Here is a 17,420-nt window from a genome sequence, read left to right on the forward strand (position 1 = left end):
TCTCCCTCCTTCCTTTCAGTTGTCTTTTTTGTCTTTCCTTTTCTTTGCACCCATCTATTTGTCCACTTTTCTTTATGTTCCTGGTTGTTCTTCATTGCCCACAATTGTGACTTACCTGGTTACCGTCTTCTCCAACCTTGGACTCATCAATATGCTTTTAGGCACATTATTTGACCGACAGCTTCCTTTACAAGATTTCCAGTTGCTCAAGGTTGATGTTGATTGCTTTCATTTATTTGTGATTTACCATGATTTTGTCACTAATTGGAGCAGGTAGTGTCCAACAGGTAAATGATTCTGCCAAGAGAACAGAACAAGATCTCAGCAACTTAACTCCTATTCATGAAAGGTGCTTTATTGGCCTTCTTTTGTAAATATTTCACAGTTATGTTCATAGTCATCCAGTAGGATGAGAAAGGTACTTCAAAGAATATTTTTGACAGGACAGCAGCATTTCCACCTAAGCAGTGAATCTTTAGGAGCTAGCTCTAATGTATCTTTACCTCTCTCCAAATTGCACCAATGTGAAAGGTGTTTTAAGGCATACCTTGCTCCTCTTACGTTTGGAATTTTTGTTCTTTCCTACTGTGTTTATTTATTGCAATTCAAGAACACATGGTTAATTTACTGTCTTTCAGATGGGATATTAAACTAATGACCCATGTGCCTTCTGTAGGTGGATATTAAAAGGTACTGTGGTACTTGTTAAAATGAGAGCACGAATCTTACCTGATGTCGTGACATACATTTATTGTTCAACAAATCTTTTTGTTTCTATCCTTGTGGTGGATGAGGCAGGCAACACACATGCTCGTGCCTGTTTCCATGGCTAGAGCGGCTATGTTGCAGAGCAGGAAGTGCTGGATGCATAAAAGTGGTTAAATCCCCAGGACCTGATCAGGTACACCCTAGAACTCTGTGGAAAGCTAGGAACGTGATTGCTGGGCCTCTTACTGAGGTATTTGTATCATCGATTGTCACAGGTGAGGTGCCGGAAGACTGGAGATTTGTTAACATGGTGCCACTATTTAAGAAAGTGGTAAGGACAAGCCAGGGAACTATAGACCAGTGAGCCTGACATTGGTGGTGGGCAAATTGTTCGAGGGAATCCTGAGGGACAGGATATACATGTATTTGGAAAGGCAAGGACTGATTAGGGATAGTCAACATGACTTTGTGAATAGGAAATCATGTCTCTCAAACTTGATTGAGTTTTGTGAAGAAGTAACAAAGAAGATTGATGAGGGCAGAGCGGTAGATGTGTTCTATGTGGACTTCAGTAAGGCATTTAACAAGGTTCCCCATGGGAGACTGGTTAGCAAGGGAAGATCTCATGGAATATAAAGAGAACTAGCCATTTGGATACAGAACTGGCTCCAAGGTAGGTGACAGTGGGTGGTGGTGGAGGGTTGTTTTTTAGACTGGAGGCCTGTGACCAGTGGAGTGCCACAAGAATTGGTGCTGGGTCCTCTACTTTTCATCATTTATATAAATGATTTGGACGTGAGCATAAGAGGTATAGTTAGTAAGTTTGCTGATTACTCCAAAATTGGAGATCCAGTGGACAGTGAAGAAGGTTACCTCAGATTACAACAGGATCTTGATCAGATGGGCCAATGGGCTGAGAAATGGCAGACGGAGTTTAATTTAGATAAATGTGAGGTGCTGCATTTCGGGAAAGCAAATCTTAGCAGGACTTATACTCTTAATGGTAAGGTCCTAGGGAGTGTTGCTGAACAAAGAGATCTTGGAGTGCAGGTTCATAGCTCCTTGTAAATGGAGTCGCAGGTAGATAGGATAGTGATGAAGGCATTTGGTATGCTTTCCTTTATTGGTCAGAGTATTGAGTACAGGAGTTGGGAGGTCATGTTGCAGCTGTACAGGACATTGGTTAGGCCACTGTTGGAATATTGCGTGCAATTCTGGTCTCCTTCCTATCAGAAAGATGTTGTGAAATTTGAAAAGGTTCAGAAAAGATTTACAAGGATATTGCCAGGGTTGGAGGATTTGAGCTATAGAGAGAGGTTGAATGCACTGGGGCTGTTTTCCCTGAGGCATCTGAGGATGAGGGGTAACCTTACAGAGGTTTATTAAATCATGAGGGGCATGGATAGGATAAATAGACAAAGTCTTTTTTCTGGAATGGGGGAGTCCAGAACGGGAGGGCATAGGTTTAGGGTGAGAGGGCTAAGATATAATAGAGACCCAAGGGGCAATGTTTTCACACACAGGGTGGTGCGTGTGTGGAATGGGCTGCCAGAGGATGTGGTAGAGGCTGGTACAATTGCTACATTTAAAAGGCAACTGGACGGGTATATGAATAGGAAGGATTTGTTTGGATGGATGTGGGACTAGATTGGGTTGGGATATCTGGTCGGCTCGGATGAGTTGGACCCAAGGGTCTGTTTCTGTGCTGTACATCTCTATGACTCTGACAACTAGCTTGCACCCTGTTATCGAGGCTATAGCTTGTGGACTGGCATTCCACATCAAACATGACTGACCAGGAGACTTGCTTGCTTTTACTACTCATCATAGATATAATGGAAGGTGATGATCATCCTCCCGGCTATTTTATAAACACAACTTCTTGGCCACCAAGTCCTGGAGTGAACCTGGTGTTTATGGTTCCGGTTGGAATGCTGCTCTTTATGTCACAAGGCTTATCCAAAAAGATTAGCTGGACATCATTTAATTGCCATTTGTACAAGCTTTATTTGGAAAATTGCCTGTCTCATTTCCTGACATTCTAATGATGATGGCACTTGAAAATAGTTTCACTGATTGTGAAAGGAATTGGGACATGAGTTCGTAGACGACAAATAAGATTTTTTTGCTGACATGGTGGATGGTGGTAACTGGATCAGATGCTGACAGATGAAACAAACTGATCTTCCGTAGTGAATGGCAGTTAATTTGAAATGGCAGGTAAACTCTGTCCATCCACTCTGTCCTCACAGTCACTGATTCTTTTTGGTGACCATATGTTGTTGCTATTTAATGATTCCTCAATCTTTCTGATTAAAATGCTGTAAATAAGCTTTAAATCCTTTTTTTAGATCCTTACATGACACAGTTTAGCAATGGTCTTCAAAAAGCAATTTGTGTATATTTTACTCCATGATCTAGACAGGTGTGCAGGGCATAATTGAAAATAACAGATGACAAAACCAGAAAGTCTAGTGAACTATGAAGAGGTTAGTGTTGAACTTAATGGGGATATAGACAGGCTGGTGGGATGTACAGATAACTGGCAGATGAAATTTAATGGAGAGAATTGTAAAGTTTTACAAGATTACTTTTAGAAGAAAGAGTGAGGAGAGCAATACAACATTAAGTTCTAAAGTAGTAGAAAAGCCATAGCACCCTGAGTATATGTGCACAAATCATCAACGTGACAGGACATGTTGAGCCTTTTTTTGAGGTAGTTTAGGTGTTGGAGGTGATTTCCTCAAATTCTAGGAGCAGCAATTACTGTTTCATACGCAGTTACATTGTTTTGGAACTTTGGAGAAAAAAAGTCAAACAACAGCAGTTTTGAAAGGGAGAAGAACAGGCAGAGGAAGCACATGGTGAGGTTAGTGCAAGAGAGAGAGAGAGGAACCCACATTGCTAACTGAGAGAGTTAGCAGTTACTGCCTTTGCTATTGAAATCATGTATCTAGTACAATGCAGCATTTAAAAGGCATCTGGATGGGTATATGAAAGGAAGGGTTTGGAGGGATGTGGGCCAGGTGATGGCAGGTGGGATTAGATTGGGTTTTTTTTTAGATTAGATTACTTACAGTGTGGAAACAGGCCCTTCGGCCCAACAAGTCCACACCGACCCGCCGAAGCGCAACCCATGCCATACCCCTACATTTACCCCTTTACCTATCACTACGGGCAATTTAGCATGGCCTATTCACCTGACCCGCACATCTTTGGACTGTGGGAGGAAACCGGAGCACCCGGAGGAAATCCACGCAGACACGGGGAGAATGTGCAAACTCCACACAGACAGTCGCCTGAGTCGGGAATTGAATGCGGGCCTCTGGCGCTGTGAGGCAACAATGTTAACCGCTGTGCCACCGTGGTTGGGATATGTGGTCGGCATGGACGAGTTGGACTGAAGGCTCTATTTGCATGCTGTACATCTCTATGACTGTATGACTCTATAATACTATATGAGTAACTCTCTGGCCTTTCTGAAGAGGTGCATAGAATACAAAAACAGCAAAGTGTGATAAGCCTGTATAAAACACTAGTTCAGCCGCAACTGAAGTAATGTCCTGTTCTGGCACTTCACTAGATGATGCATGTGAAGGTATTAAGAAAATGCAAAAAGGAATTGTCGTGAATGGATCTAGGGCTGAAGGAATTCAGTGAAATTTGAGAGGTTAGACTTAGACTCTTCTGATGAGAGAAGTCTCCTGATTGAGGTGCTTAAAATCATTAAGGTTCTGCACAGAGTAGATGGGGAGAACCTTTCCATTGGTGGTAAGATCAGAGGACACCAATTTAAGGCTAATAGCAAAATAAACAAAAGAACAGTGACTTCTGCTCTGTGTGTGGCAGAGACAAAGTCAAGGCCTTCAAAGAGAAATTAAACAGTTATTTGAAGAGGAACCAGTGATGGTGGGAGGAGGCATTATGATGGACTGGTGACCTTGTCTTGCTGTCCATTGTACTGGCAGGAATCGGAGGAACTAAATCAATGGAAGACAGGAGGAGGAGTGGTTCCGAGGGAGTTGCCTTAGTTGAAATCTGGTGTGGTCACAGCATTTGCCTGTGCTGTAACCATGCTGAGATTTGATTTAACAATTACAATACAATAGCAAAATCATTCTCAGAATCGGGCAAAAACTGGCACTGGACTACATATAGGGATTTTAGGGACAAATAGTCAAAACACTGTTTAAATAATTAGATGAGCAGTGAGAAAGTCCCAATTTGAACCAAAAACATCACAGTGGTGGAGTAAATTAATTGACAAATCTACAAATGTTATGAGTTGAATGGGTTGAAATTTTTCATGGATTTGTTTGATAAATGCAAGGAATAACAAGTTTGAAGGCAACTTGTGTCATCCTGTAGGTTAGGGCCCCTGCTGTCCTGTGCTCATCATTTATGTTTTTCTTCCCACACAGATTCTTTTCTGCACATTGAATACGCACAGAATTGACATGGAAAAACTTCTTGGAGGTCAAATAGGCCTGGAAGATTTTATTTTTGCGCACACAAAGGGCCTGAAGAAAGAAGTGGACGTGTTTAAAGCAGAGGATGCTCTGGGATTAACTATAACTGACAACGGGGCCGGATTTGCTTTTATAAAAGTAGGTTTGAATTCTGTACTTGAGCAAGTGGAGGAAGTCGCACTCACTTTCCATCAAATGTAATGTGGAACATTTCTAGTCAAGGAATTCAGTTTTACTGCTTGCTCTAGTAATACAGTTACAAATGTTACTGCTATTGATAGCTGTTTTGAACTTTATCTGTATGATTATTGAAAGTTTTTTTTAACCTCTTAACATAAAGTTGCACACAATCCTGACTTGGATGTATGTCACTGTTCCTTCATGTTTGCTAGATCAAGTTCTACTTGTTCAAATTCCTACTTACCTCATTGCAGTGTAATACTATCATCATCATGAGTACTGAGGTGCTAGTTGATTCATTATATCATCTTCAGGCCAGTTAAGAATGGGTAGTAAATGCTCATTATGCCAGTGACTTGTATCCAGAGAATCATATTGCAAGTTGAATTGGACTCCGGTGTTCCTATTGGCAGGCTCGTACATCGAGTCATATAGCACAGAACAGATGCTTTGGTCCAGCCACAATCCCAAACTAAACTAGTCCCATCTGCCTGCTCCTGGTTAACATCCCTCCAAATCTTTCCTATTCATGTACAGTATCTTTTAAATGTTGTAACTGTGACCATATCTACCATTGCAAGTTCATTTCACATACAAACCGCCCTTTTAAAAAAAGGATTGCTCCTCGTGTCTTTTTTATATCTCTGTCCTTAAATGTCTCTGTCCCCTGGTCTTGAAATCCCCCATTCTCGGGAAAAGACATCTACCATTAACCCTATCCATACCCCTCACAATTTTCCAAACCTCAATAAGGTCACCTGTTAATTTCCTACAGTCGAGTGAAAAATGTCCCAGCTTTTTAGCGTTTCCTTTTAACTCAAACCCTCCATACCTGGCAACATCCTGGTAAATCACGTCTGAACCCCCTGTTTTTTAACAATATCCTTCCTATAACTGGGTGAACAGAACTGGACACAGTTGGCCAAAAGAGGCCTCTGTACAATCTGTCACTTTACACTCTTTTCCTTTGATTCCTGTCAATCTTTATATGACTTCTACTGAAACTAAGAGTGATCATGTATTTGATGATGCCTGCTTTTGTTAGCTGTACTGTTGTGTATATTTATAAAGTTTGTTAGCTGCAGATCTTGAAATTCCTTCTTCAGGAATGCCTGAAATGTCGACTCTCCTGTTCCTTGGATGCTGCCTGACCTGCTGCGCTTCTCCAGCAACACATTTTCAGCTCTGATCTCCAGCATCTGCAGACCTCACTTTCTCCTCCTGGCTGCAGATCTTGGCATGGTGGGAGAGAATATCACCATCATGGGAGAAAAAAGCCACCTTCACTTGTAGAATGTTTGCTTTTTGCCTTTACCTCCCCTGAGGTGGCATTGTGGAATGGGTATTGGTGTGCTTTGTACTTCTACAAAGCTCAGAAAACTTCAATTTAATGTTAGTAACCCAATGCCAAGCAGATCTGCATGGCAATGACTTGATCTGTTTAGATGTTGAATCATTTTTCTTGCACGATGCACTGGAGATGAAAATGTTCTCTGGATGTAACTGTGTTGCTGCTTGGATTGCACACTTGTCATCTGTAACTATTGACTTAAGGCAAAAGAACAGGTGGACAGATGAAAATACTTCTTAACGTAGTCAGCTATGATGATCAGAAGCAGACTTTAGAAGGTCACAGAAGCAGACGAGCAGCTTTGAAAAAGAAATTGGATAAAATCTTCATGTGTTTTAAAAGAGACCTAAGGGGCACCTTTTTCCACCCAGAGAGTGATGCATATATGGAATGAGCTGTCAGGGGAAATGTTGGAGGCTGGTACAATTATAGCATTTAAAGGGCATCTGGATGGGTGTATGAATAGGAAGAGTTGAGGGGGATATGGGCCAAATCCTGGGAAATGGGACTAGGTTAGGTTAAAATATCTGGTTGGCATGGATGAGTTGGACTGAGGGGTCTGTTTCTGTGCTGTACATCTCTGAGTAGCTTAGCCTATGGCAGAGAGCAATGAAGACTAATTAATTCCATTTAACAGAGCCAGCAAAGGTACAAGGTGCCGAATGGCCACATCCTGTGCTTCATATTCCAAGATAAAATCCAAAAATAAAAGACTACTTTGCGTAGCTGTGCAAGACTTTTTCAAAAAAAACCTTATAAATTGGGAATGCTGTAATTTAGAACAAAGCTACTCCACTGCAGGGACTGGAAGTACAATGTCAATGTCCTTTTGCAGGCTCAGTGCAGGAGGAAGTGCCAAAAGGGTTGGGTTTGGGTGTGGATATTTCCAGTAGGCAGTCAACCAAGTGAAAAAGCCAGCCAGCAGATCATTGTTGACATAATAAGCACTGTAAAATGTTGGCATGGGGAAGGAAGTCATTACTGCTGTGTTTGCCCTGAATAATGACCTTTTTTTTCTGTGTTATAGTTAGAATAATAATTCTAGGTGAAAACTAGGGTTGGCTACTCATTTACGTAATTGAATTCATTAATGTTGGAAGATATATGTCATTAGTTTCCAGAGTAACTTAGAAGGTTCACAGCAATGCAGGCAGATATTCACAGGGTTTACGGCATAAATTGTAATTGACAATTAAATATGCAGTTAGATTCTCTGGGTTATAAACTCTCAAGTACTGATAACCATGAAATTCCCACTGGATCAGATCTCAGTGAATTCAAAGATCTATCATGTAGCCACATGGTTCTAGTTTGCTTCTTTGTAATCTGTTCTGTTTTATATTGCCGAATGTTCCGTTTTGGTGCCTCATTAATGATTTTAGTTCTGCAGAATATGATTCATTGGTTAAACAGATCATGAAGACAAAGCTACTTATGGAGCTACCTAAGGCTGTCTCTCAGTACCACTCACAATTACTTAGCTAATACATTAAAACATATTTCTTTTGACAGAAGCCACTTTCCAGGATGCCCTTTGTATATAACTGTTTATGTATCAATACAAACACCTAACCACTGTGAAACTGACACACCTGTGAAACTCAAAACCAAATTTTGACCAAGATGACGTTATGACTACATGCCCCTCCCAACATTTTCCCCTTTCTGTATTGGCTTTGGGCGAATAGGAAATAAATCTGAATTGTTTCGGTTAGCACTCAGGTCCTTTAATCACATACATGTATGCTTGTTATTTATCTGTCCTCAGAAATATCTATTCAGTAATGTCAACAAGTTGACAGTTTAAGTTCATGGATATACACTTTAATAGGAAGAAAGCATTCTGCTTCACATTCCTAAAAAATACTTGTCTGATTGCAGTTCATGTAATTACATCTGAATTGTATTCATCAAGGTCTCATACTAGCATTGGAAGTAGTCCAGAAAAGGTTGACTTTGCTGATGACAGCTCTTGAAATTTTGTCTTGTATGGAGAGATTGAATATTTCCTGTTCCTGTGCTATATTGTTCTTTGTTCTTTGTGAAGACAGTTTTAGTGTAGAAGGGCAAAATGTGTCCGCACAGGCTTGAGAGATGTTAAAGGGTTGATTTGTTCTGCTGACATGTTAGACATTGGATATCCTGGGGTGGGAGGGTGTTTTTTTTTCTGTCTTGCAGGCAGGATGTGACTATCAATTCATACTCTGTAAATACTGCTGTTTGAGGAATAACCTAATCACTCACTGTTTTGAGGAATAATCCACACTGTTCTGAGGAATGGTCTGTTCACACATTGTTTGAGGAATAATCTAATCACACATTGTTCTGGATATAATCTAATCACTTTACATTGTTTTTGGTTGGCATATGATTATAGGGGAATGGCAGGGGGCGGTGTCTTGCGTGCATGACTGACTGTGGTGTAAAATCTTGTACAAAGGGAGGACTGTTCCCTTAATCGGGAGACATCTCTTGATATGGCTCCACAAACCTCGCAAAGAGTGTTAAGTGATCCTGCAAAGGCTTGTACTTGCTGAAATAAATTGTGGCTGTTCACAGAATATGGAGTATTGCAGTTGCATCAAGCGTGTAAGAATCTCAAGAAGGTAACCTAACACGTGGAGGGCCAAAGGACCTGTCCCTGTGCTGTATTGTTCTTTGTTCTTTGTTCTCCGCTTGGGTCTGTACTTGTTGTAATGTAGAAAAATGAGAGGCAACCTTACTGAAACATCCAAGAGTTTTCGGGAACTTTGTAGAATAGATGCAGACAAGTTGTTTTCTTTATAGTTGAGTCAGGGAGCAGAGGGCATCATTTCAGGATAAGGGTTCTCCCATTTGAGACAGATGATGGGGAATTTCTTCTGAGAGGGTAGTGAATCTGTGGAATTCTTTACTGCAGAGGGTTGTCAAGACTGATTCATTGATTATATTCAAGGCTGTGACACAGATTTAATCAGTAAGGCAATCAAGGTTGATAGGGAAAAGGCGAAATAGTGGAGTTGGATCTCGGGTCTTCACAGTCACAGTGGCAAAACAGGCTCAATGGGCTGAAAGGCCACATTCTGCTCCTATGCCTTGTGTTTGCCAGGGACCATTGGAATGAATGTGTATTGCATTGCCATCTAGTGGCTGTAAGAAGCCTATACCAGAGAGTTGCATTGCTACCTTCCTTTTTGCATTTCTGATGTGTTCTTAAAAAAAGGCCATGCTAAAGGAAAATTACTTTCCCATATATAAACTTGTTGTAAAAACGAGTTATGTTTCTGAAGTGTATTTTTAACATGAAAGATGTATTGGACGCCTTGAACCTAATCAACCCAAAAATCATCCACCCACTACTCAGTAATTCTTAACATTTTTTCTGATTCATCCATTTCCTGGCTCACTTCTCTCACTTTGAGTGAGGGACTGGGGGAGCTGGCTGAAGGAAGCAGCAAATGGGAGGATAGAGGTACGGAAGTGAGGAAGTGACAGTTTGTTTTTCAAAAAGTGACCATGCTTTATTTTAGAAAAAGGAGACAGTACCATTTAGGAGAGAACCCTATTTTACTGACTCTGCCCAAGTAGGAAGTCACAGCTTTTGTCTATTTAAAACATATTCAAACTATCATTGAAGATCTGCATGACTTCTTAAAATTTGTACATGTTGATTGTGATTGTTGTTAGTGTAATCATTCTTCTTCCCCACTCTATCAGCAGATTGTGTATCTGTGAGAAGCCAGTATGATCAAAAATCACATCACACCACACCACACCAGGTTATAGTCCAATGGGTTTGTTTGAAAGCACAAGCTTTCGGTGCACTGCTCCTTCATCAGGAAGGAACAGCGCTCTGAAAGCAATTGTTTTCAAATAAACCTGTTGGACTATACCCTGTTGTGGTGTGATTCTTGGCCTTGTCCAACCAGTCCAATGCCGGTACCTCCAAATCATAGAAACCAGCACAGCCTAGTTCACAGCTTATTACCTGTCGAGATCCGTTGATTACAATCAAGATTAGTCTGAGTTGCTTCTTCTCTCATTCATTATGATAGTGTAGATTATGGAGACTGAGAATTGGGGATTGACCCAATTTTGCACTGAGTCCAACTTCTTTATTTTTAATTGCATTTTTCATTATTTTCAAACATTTGGTTTGTACTAAATAATATAGTGACTCTCAAATAGTTTGAGGTGGACAGTTTGGGATAACTGTAGGTTGCTTAAGAATTGATCTTTGACAGAGATCTTGCTGCTTGGTTCACCAGGAATATTCTCATCAATGTGCACCTCCTATCCTTTTTTTTGGGGAAATTTGTTCAAAGATATGCTTTATTCAAACGTGTCTAGGTGGAGCATTGAGAGTTGGTTAGACTCTCTCGTTTAATGAATTACATAGTTTAAATCACAGAAATATGTTCCATTTGCCTCCTTCCATTTTTCCTGATCTAAATCCGCCACCTTTGCAAACATTTATTTCAATATATCTTCTATTCTCTTTGCCCTCATATACCTGTCTAACCTCAAAGCATCTGCACTAGTCATTCCAAGAGAAATTGAGCATTTCATATTTTAAAATTCGTTTGTGTGATATGGATATGGCTGGCTTGGTGTGCATTTACTATCTATCTCTAATTTCCCCAGAGGAGTTAGACAATAGACAATAGGTGCAGGAGTAGGCTATTCAGCCCTTCGAGCCTGCACCACCATACAATATGATCATGACTGATCATTCCTAATTAGTTTCCTCTTCCTGCCTTATCTCCATAACCCTTGATTCCACTATCTTTGAGAGCTCTATCCAACTCTTTCTTAAATGAATCCAGAGACTGGGCCTCCACTGCCCTCTGGGGCAGAGCATTCCACACAGCCACCACTCTCTGGGTGAAGAAGCTTCTCCTCATCTCTATCCTAAATGGTCTACCCTGTATTTTTAAGCTGTGTCCTCTGATTCGGCACTCATCCATCAGTGAAAACATGTTTCCTGCTGCCAGAGTGTCCAATCCTTTTATAATCTTATATGTCTCAATCAGATCCCCTCTCAGTCTTCTAAACTCAAGGGTATACAAGCCCAGTCGCTTCAGTCTTTCAGTGTAAGGTAATCCCGCCATTCCAGGAATTGACCTCGTGAACCTACACTGCACTCCCTCAATAGCCAGAATGTCTTTCCTCAAATTTGGAGACCAGAACTGCACACAGTACTCCAGGTGTGGTCTCACCAGGGCCCTGTACAGCTGCAGAAGCACCTCTTTGCTTCTATATTCAATTCCTCTTGTTATGAGTTGGTGGTGAGCTGCCTGCTTGAATTGCGACTGGCCTCGGGGAATAGGGGCCGTCACAGCTGTTAGAAAGAGGATTCTGACCCAGCGACAGTGAAGAAAAGGTGATATAATTTCAGGCCAGCGTGATGTGTGGCTCAGAGGGGAATTCCCAGGTGCAGTATACCCATTTCTTGCTCTTGCTCATGTTGGAGCTTGAGTTTGACAGGAGTTGTCAAGGGAGGCTTGGTGAATTCATGCCATGGATCTTGGAAATGACACATACTGCTGCCACAATGCATCAGTGATAAAGAGAGTTCATGTTTGAGGGTGGCTTATGGGCTGCTAATCATGCAGACTGCTTTGTTCTGAATGGTTTTGAGCTTTGTGTATTGTAGGAGCTGGACTCATTCAGGCAAATGGAGAGTATTCCATCACAGTTATAACTTTTATATTGTTGCAGGCATTGGGGAGACAGGATGTAAGTTATCAACCATAGAATTCTTCGCCTCTGACCAGATCTTGTCATCACAGTATTTATGACTGGTTCAAGTTTTGGTCAATGGTTACCCTGAGGATGTTGATAGCAGGAGATTAGTAATGCCATTGAACATCAAGACATTTACAGAGGAATCTCGATTATCTGAATTCTGGATTATCCGAAGAAGATCTCAAGGTCCCGATAGAAACGTTACATCAAAGAGGTGTTTCCAACACTGATTGCTTCTTTTGTTTACAATGATTAAAAATGAATTTGGCTTATTGAAATGCTGTCAAGAACAGCCCTGGGCATCGATGGGAGCCCAGGCACTGTCTCCAAATGACTGTCCTCTCTCTCTCTCTCTCTCTCTCTCTCTCTCGGGGGGGGGGGGTCTGCTCAGAAACAAACCCTGAGACAGAGAGAGGGAGAAAGGCAGGCAGAGCGAGGAAAAAGAACTTCAGAAAATTCCAAGGCCCAGAGGAGAGACATTAAATCAATTAACTGAATAATCAATTGTCCGAACGAAATACTGCCCGCGCATCTCATTCGGATAATCGAGATTCCTCTGTATTAGTAAAGGATTCAAGGGTAAAAGTAGGAAAGTGTTTCTGCAACTACACAAAGCAGTCGTGAGCTCACACTTGGAGCGAACAGTTTTAATCCCCTTACTTGGGGCTCGATTCCAGAGATGACTTATGAAGAGAGATTGAACAGTTTAGGCCTTAACTCTGGAATTTAGAAGAATGAGAGAAGATCTAACTGAACTTTGCAAGATGCCAAAGATGATTGATAAAGTAAACATAGAGTGGATGTTTCCTCATAGAGCAATCTAGAATGAGAGGTCATAATTCTCAGAAAAGGGATAGCAGATTTCAAAATGATGAACATTTGCTGAAGACAACCGCATAAGACCATAAAATACAGAATTTTAATTAAGTCATTGGGCCTATCAACTCTGTTTCACCATTCAATCATGACTGATATGTTTCTCAACCCCATTCTCCTGCATTCTCCCTGTAATCTTTGATCCCCTTACTAATCAAGAATCTATCTATCTCTGTTGTAAATACACTCAATATCTTGGCCTCCATAGCCTTCTGCAGCAATGAATTCCACAGAATCAGCATCCTCTAGCTGAAGAAAATCCTCCTTGTCTCAATTTGAAAGGGTCATCACATCACTCCGAGGCTGTACCCTGGGGTCCTAGTCTCTCCTCCTAGTTCTCTCAAAGTCTGTGGAGTTAACTACCTCAGAATATGGTGGTTGCTGGAGCATGCATAAATTTGAGGTGATTGACAAATGTTTAATTAGTAATGATTGAAAGTTATTGGAGAGTAAGCAGGAAAGTGGAGTTGAGGCGACATGAGATCAGTATTGATTGTATCAAATGGTGAGCTGGCTCGAATTGTCTGTTCCTGCACTAAGTTCATGTGTGTTTAGATTTGATCTGTTGATTGGATAATTATTTCATCATGTCCATGGTAGGAAAGGTGCAAAAAAGATTTACAGTGATGTTGCTGAGACTGGAGGGTTTCAGTTGTAAGGAGAGAATGGATAGGCTGGAACTTCTCCCTGGAGCATCGGAGGCTGAGGGGAGACGAGGTTTATAAAATCATGAGGGGCATTGATAAAGTGAATAGCGAAGGTCTTTACCCCAGACTATGTTTAAGATGTGGGGAGAAACATTTAAAAGTACTTGAGTGGCAATTTTTTCCACTCTCAGGTTGGTTTGAATGTGGAATGAACTGCCAGAGGAAGTGATAAATGCAGGTACAGTTACAACATTTAAAATATTTTTGGACAGGTACATGAATAGGAAAGGTTCAGAGGGGTATGGGCCAGAAGCAGTCAAATGGGACTAGTTCAGTTTTGGAAACCTGATTGGCATGGCCAAGTTGGGCTGAAGAGGCTGTTTCCGTGCTGTACTACTGTATGTTACCTAACTTCTATGGATGTTGTTGGCATGCCTACCTGCATTTTTCAGTGAAACAGAGTTAAAATCACATCTTGTTCATGATACTAAAGTGGGAGACATGCAACACTGAGGTTACAGACTGAGATTGAATGCAATTCTGCTGATGACCTACAGCATCTCATGGGTGTCCGGTATTGCTTAATTTGTCAGAGTTGCTGGCTTTTTTCGAAGCTTGTTAGTTAGCATGGGGATTAAAAGGCAGTGTACAAATTTGACGTTGCTGACCTGGTGATATTTTGTAGAGATTTCAGGTTTACAGTATTAATTACATAAGCTCATAACTGCATTGGTATGGCTCACTGTTTGAGATGAGGAATAGCTGGATCTGCTTTGCTGTCATTCATCTATTTGGTGCTAGAGTTTTTTTTCTTCTGTAGATAAAGTACCACATTTGATTCTGCCAATGTCCTGAGAAGTTTAGAAAGAAGGCAGCCAACTGGGTAGCACTTCGTCAAGTGAAGCATCGAGCAGAACATTGACAGCCTGAATATTAAATCACCATGTTGGCTTCCTAAACTGAGATTTTTTCCAACTTAAACAATAACATTTTGGAGTGATTATAGTCAGCATTGCAGAGAGGCTTGATTTGGAGGAGTGCAAATATATTATGTTGAATATATTAACATATATGAATTAACATGTAAAAATTAAAATATAGCAGAAATATTGAGTATATTGACAGTCACAAGCTATTTCTGTTGCAGAGTGTTTATTGGAAAGAAGTTAGTGCTGCTTGACTCTAACAGTGCTTGGTATTTTCATTTTCTTTCTTTTTCCAGCGCATTAAAGAGAACAGCATCATCGACCGAGTCAAAGTCATCCTTGTCGGTGACCACATTGAGTCAATTAATGGCCAGGGTGTAGTGGGATGTCGGCATTATGAAGTGGCCAAGATGCTGAAAGAGTTGCCAAAAGGCCAGACATTCACTTTGAAACTGGTTGAAACGACAAAAGCATTTGGTAAGTTTTGACGACTATGTGGTTACAGCCCTACTCCTTCCTCTCTCAGCCCACCCTGGAACTGTTTAACAACAAAGATGGATACTGTGGCTTCATTATTTGCTGTTTATATTCATGCCTTGAAGTGGGAGCAGAATATAATGTATCCAAATTTGCTACTGGTACAAAGATAGGTGCATATTGTGATGAGGGCAAGGATCTGTAAGGGGTTAAATGATTTGAGTGAGTGGAATTTAATGTAGGAAAATCTGAGGTCCTGTATTTTGGTAGGAAGTATCAAACGACAGATAATTATTTAAATGGGGAGTAGCTCCCAAAAACTGCAATGTAGAGGAATCTGGTTGTTCTTGTGCACGAAAGACAAAGTTAGCACGCAGGTACAGCAAGTAATTAAAGTAAGTTAAATTTTGGCCTTTATTGTAAAGGGACTGGAGTTTAAAAACAGGCATGTTTGTTTCGAACTGTACAGGCTGTTGGTGTGGCCACACCTGGAGTGCTGTGTTTTGTTCACCATATTTAAGAAATGATGTTGTGGCTTTGCAGATTGTGTTCAGATGAGATGCACTGGATTGATTCTTGGGTTGAAGGGGTTGCCTTATGAACGATAGCTAAACAGATTAGTATTTGGAAGAATGAGATGTGTTTATATTGGGTAATACAAGATTATAAGTTAGTTTGGTAGGGTGGATGTTGAAAAAGTGTTTCCAGTAGTGGAGGAGGCTTGAAGTAGGTGATATATCTAAAGAATAAGGGCATTTTCCTTTAAAACTGAGAGGCAAAGTAATTTCCTTTTGCGGAATGTAGAGTATATCTGGAATTCTGTATTCCAGAGACTTGTGTAGGTTAGATCATTGGAAATGTTTGAAGCGGAAGTAATAGATTTTTGAAATCTCAGAATTGAGGGGTATGGCACAAAAGAGGAGTTGAGGTCTGTGGCAGTTTAGCCATCATTTTATAGAATGATGGGACAAGCATGAGGGGCTGATTAGCCTACTCCTGCACCTATTTCTTATTCTTATTTGCGTCAGTCTGTATCTGGGGCATGTTTAAAGACTGATTCTTTTCTTTAAAACTATGTGCTGCATTGTGGCTGTGTTTTTTTTTTCAAGAGCTAGTGAATGCTACCTAACCCACCACCGCCAATTTATCCTGCCTGCTCTGCCATTCCAAAGTGACGGTGAAACTATTGAGTTGTTGTTTAACAGAATGCACATTTTTTATTTGTTTGCAGAATGTGGGCATTGTTAGCCAGTTCTGCATTTATTGTTCATCATATTACCAATTCATGATTGCCCTTGACAAGGTGCCTTCGTGAACTGCAGCTGTTGCTGTCATTCATGTTGGGGAGGTACATGTGCAGTGCTGGTGAGAAGCAAATTCCAGGAATTTGACCCAGCAACAGTGAAGGGATTGCAAAACAGTTAGAATTGAGTATGCTTTGGGATTTGGTGGGGAGCTAGCAGGTGGCCGTGCTTATTTGCTGCCCTTGTCCTTGAAGGATTGTTCTTCCCATGCTCGGAAAGTGATGTTAATATAACCTTCACAATTGATCGTTGAGTCTAATGTGAACCTCTTTTGGGGTAGGGGGTGTGGGGGGAGTTAGTATAGTACAGTTCCGTCCTGAATGAAAAGGAACTGCTCAACATTATTCTCTGCTTAGCTAAATTTGTACATTATTATCACTTAATCATCCAATTCTAACATCCTGGGCGTTGCCATTGCCCAGAGACTAAGTTGGATTTGTACCTACAGTGGTGGGTTTCACCAGTTTCCCCATTCTCCCTCCCCCACCTTATCGCAGTCCCAAGTCTCCAACTCAGTATCGCCCTCTAGACCAGTCCATTGTCTTTCCCATCTATCCACTCCACCCTCCCCTCCGACATATCACCACCTCCCCTACCTTCATCTATCTATTGCATTCCCAGCTTCGTGCCACCTCCACCCTCCCATTTATCTCTCAGCCCCCCTGCCCACAAACGTCATTCCTGATGAAGGGCTTATGCCTGAAATGCCAATTTTCCCACTCCTCAGATGCTGCCTGACCTGCTGTGCTTTTCCA

General features: G+C 41.1%; 1 protein-coding gene across 1 annotated transcript in view; it reads left to right on the top strand.

The window, feature by feature from the left end:
- Nucleotides 1-17,420, top strand: part of gipc2 (GIPC PDZ domain containing family, member 2) — a 68,107-nt gene that overhangs the window by 36,222 nt on the left and 14,465 nt on the right. Inside the window, exons 2-3 of the mRNA XM_060830633.1 lie at nt 5,130-5,315; nt 15,181-15,361. Coding sequence (XP_060686616.1) covers nt 5,130-5,315; nt 15,181-15,361 — 367 coding nt within the window. The remainder of the gene's footprint in view (nt 1-5,129; nt 5,316-15,180; nt 15,362-17,420) is intronic.

Source organism: Hemiscyllium ocellatum, chromosome 9 (genome assembly GCF_020745735.1).
Source record: "Hemiscyllium ocellatum isolate sHemOce1 chromosome 9, sHemOce1.pat.X.cur, whole genome shotgun sequence".
Classification (NCBI taxonomy): domain Eukaryota; kingdom Metazoa; phylum Chordata; class Chondrichthyes; order Orectolobiformes; family Hemiscylliidae; genus Hemiscyllium; species Hemiscyllium ocellatum.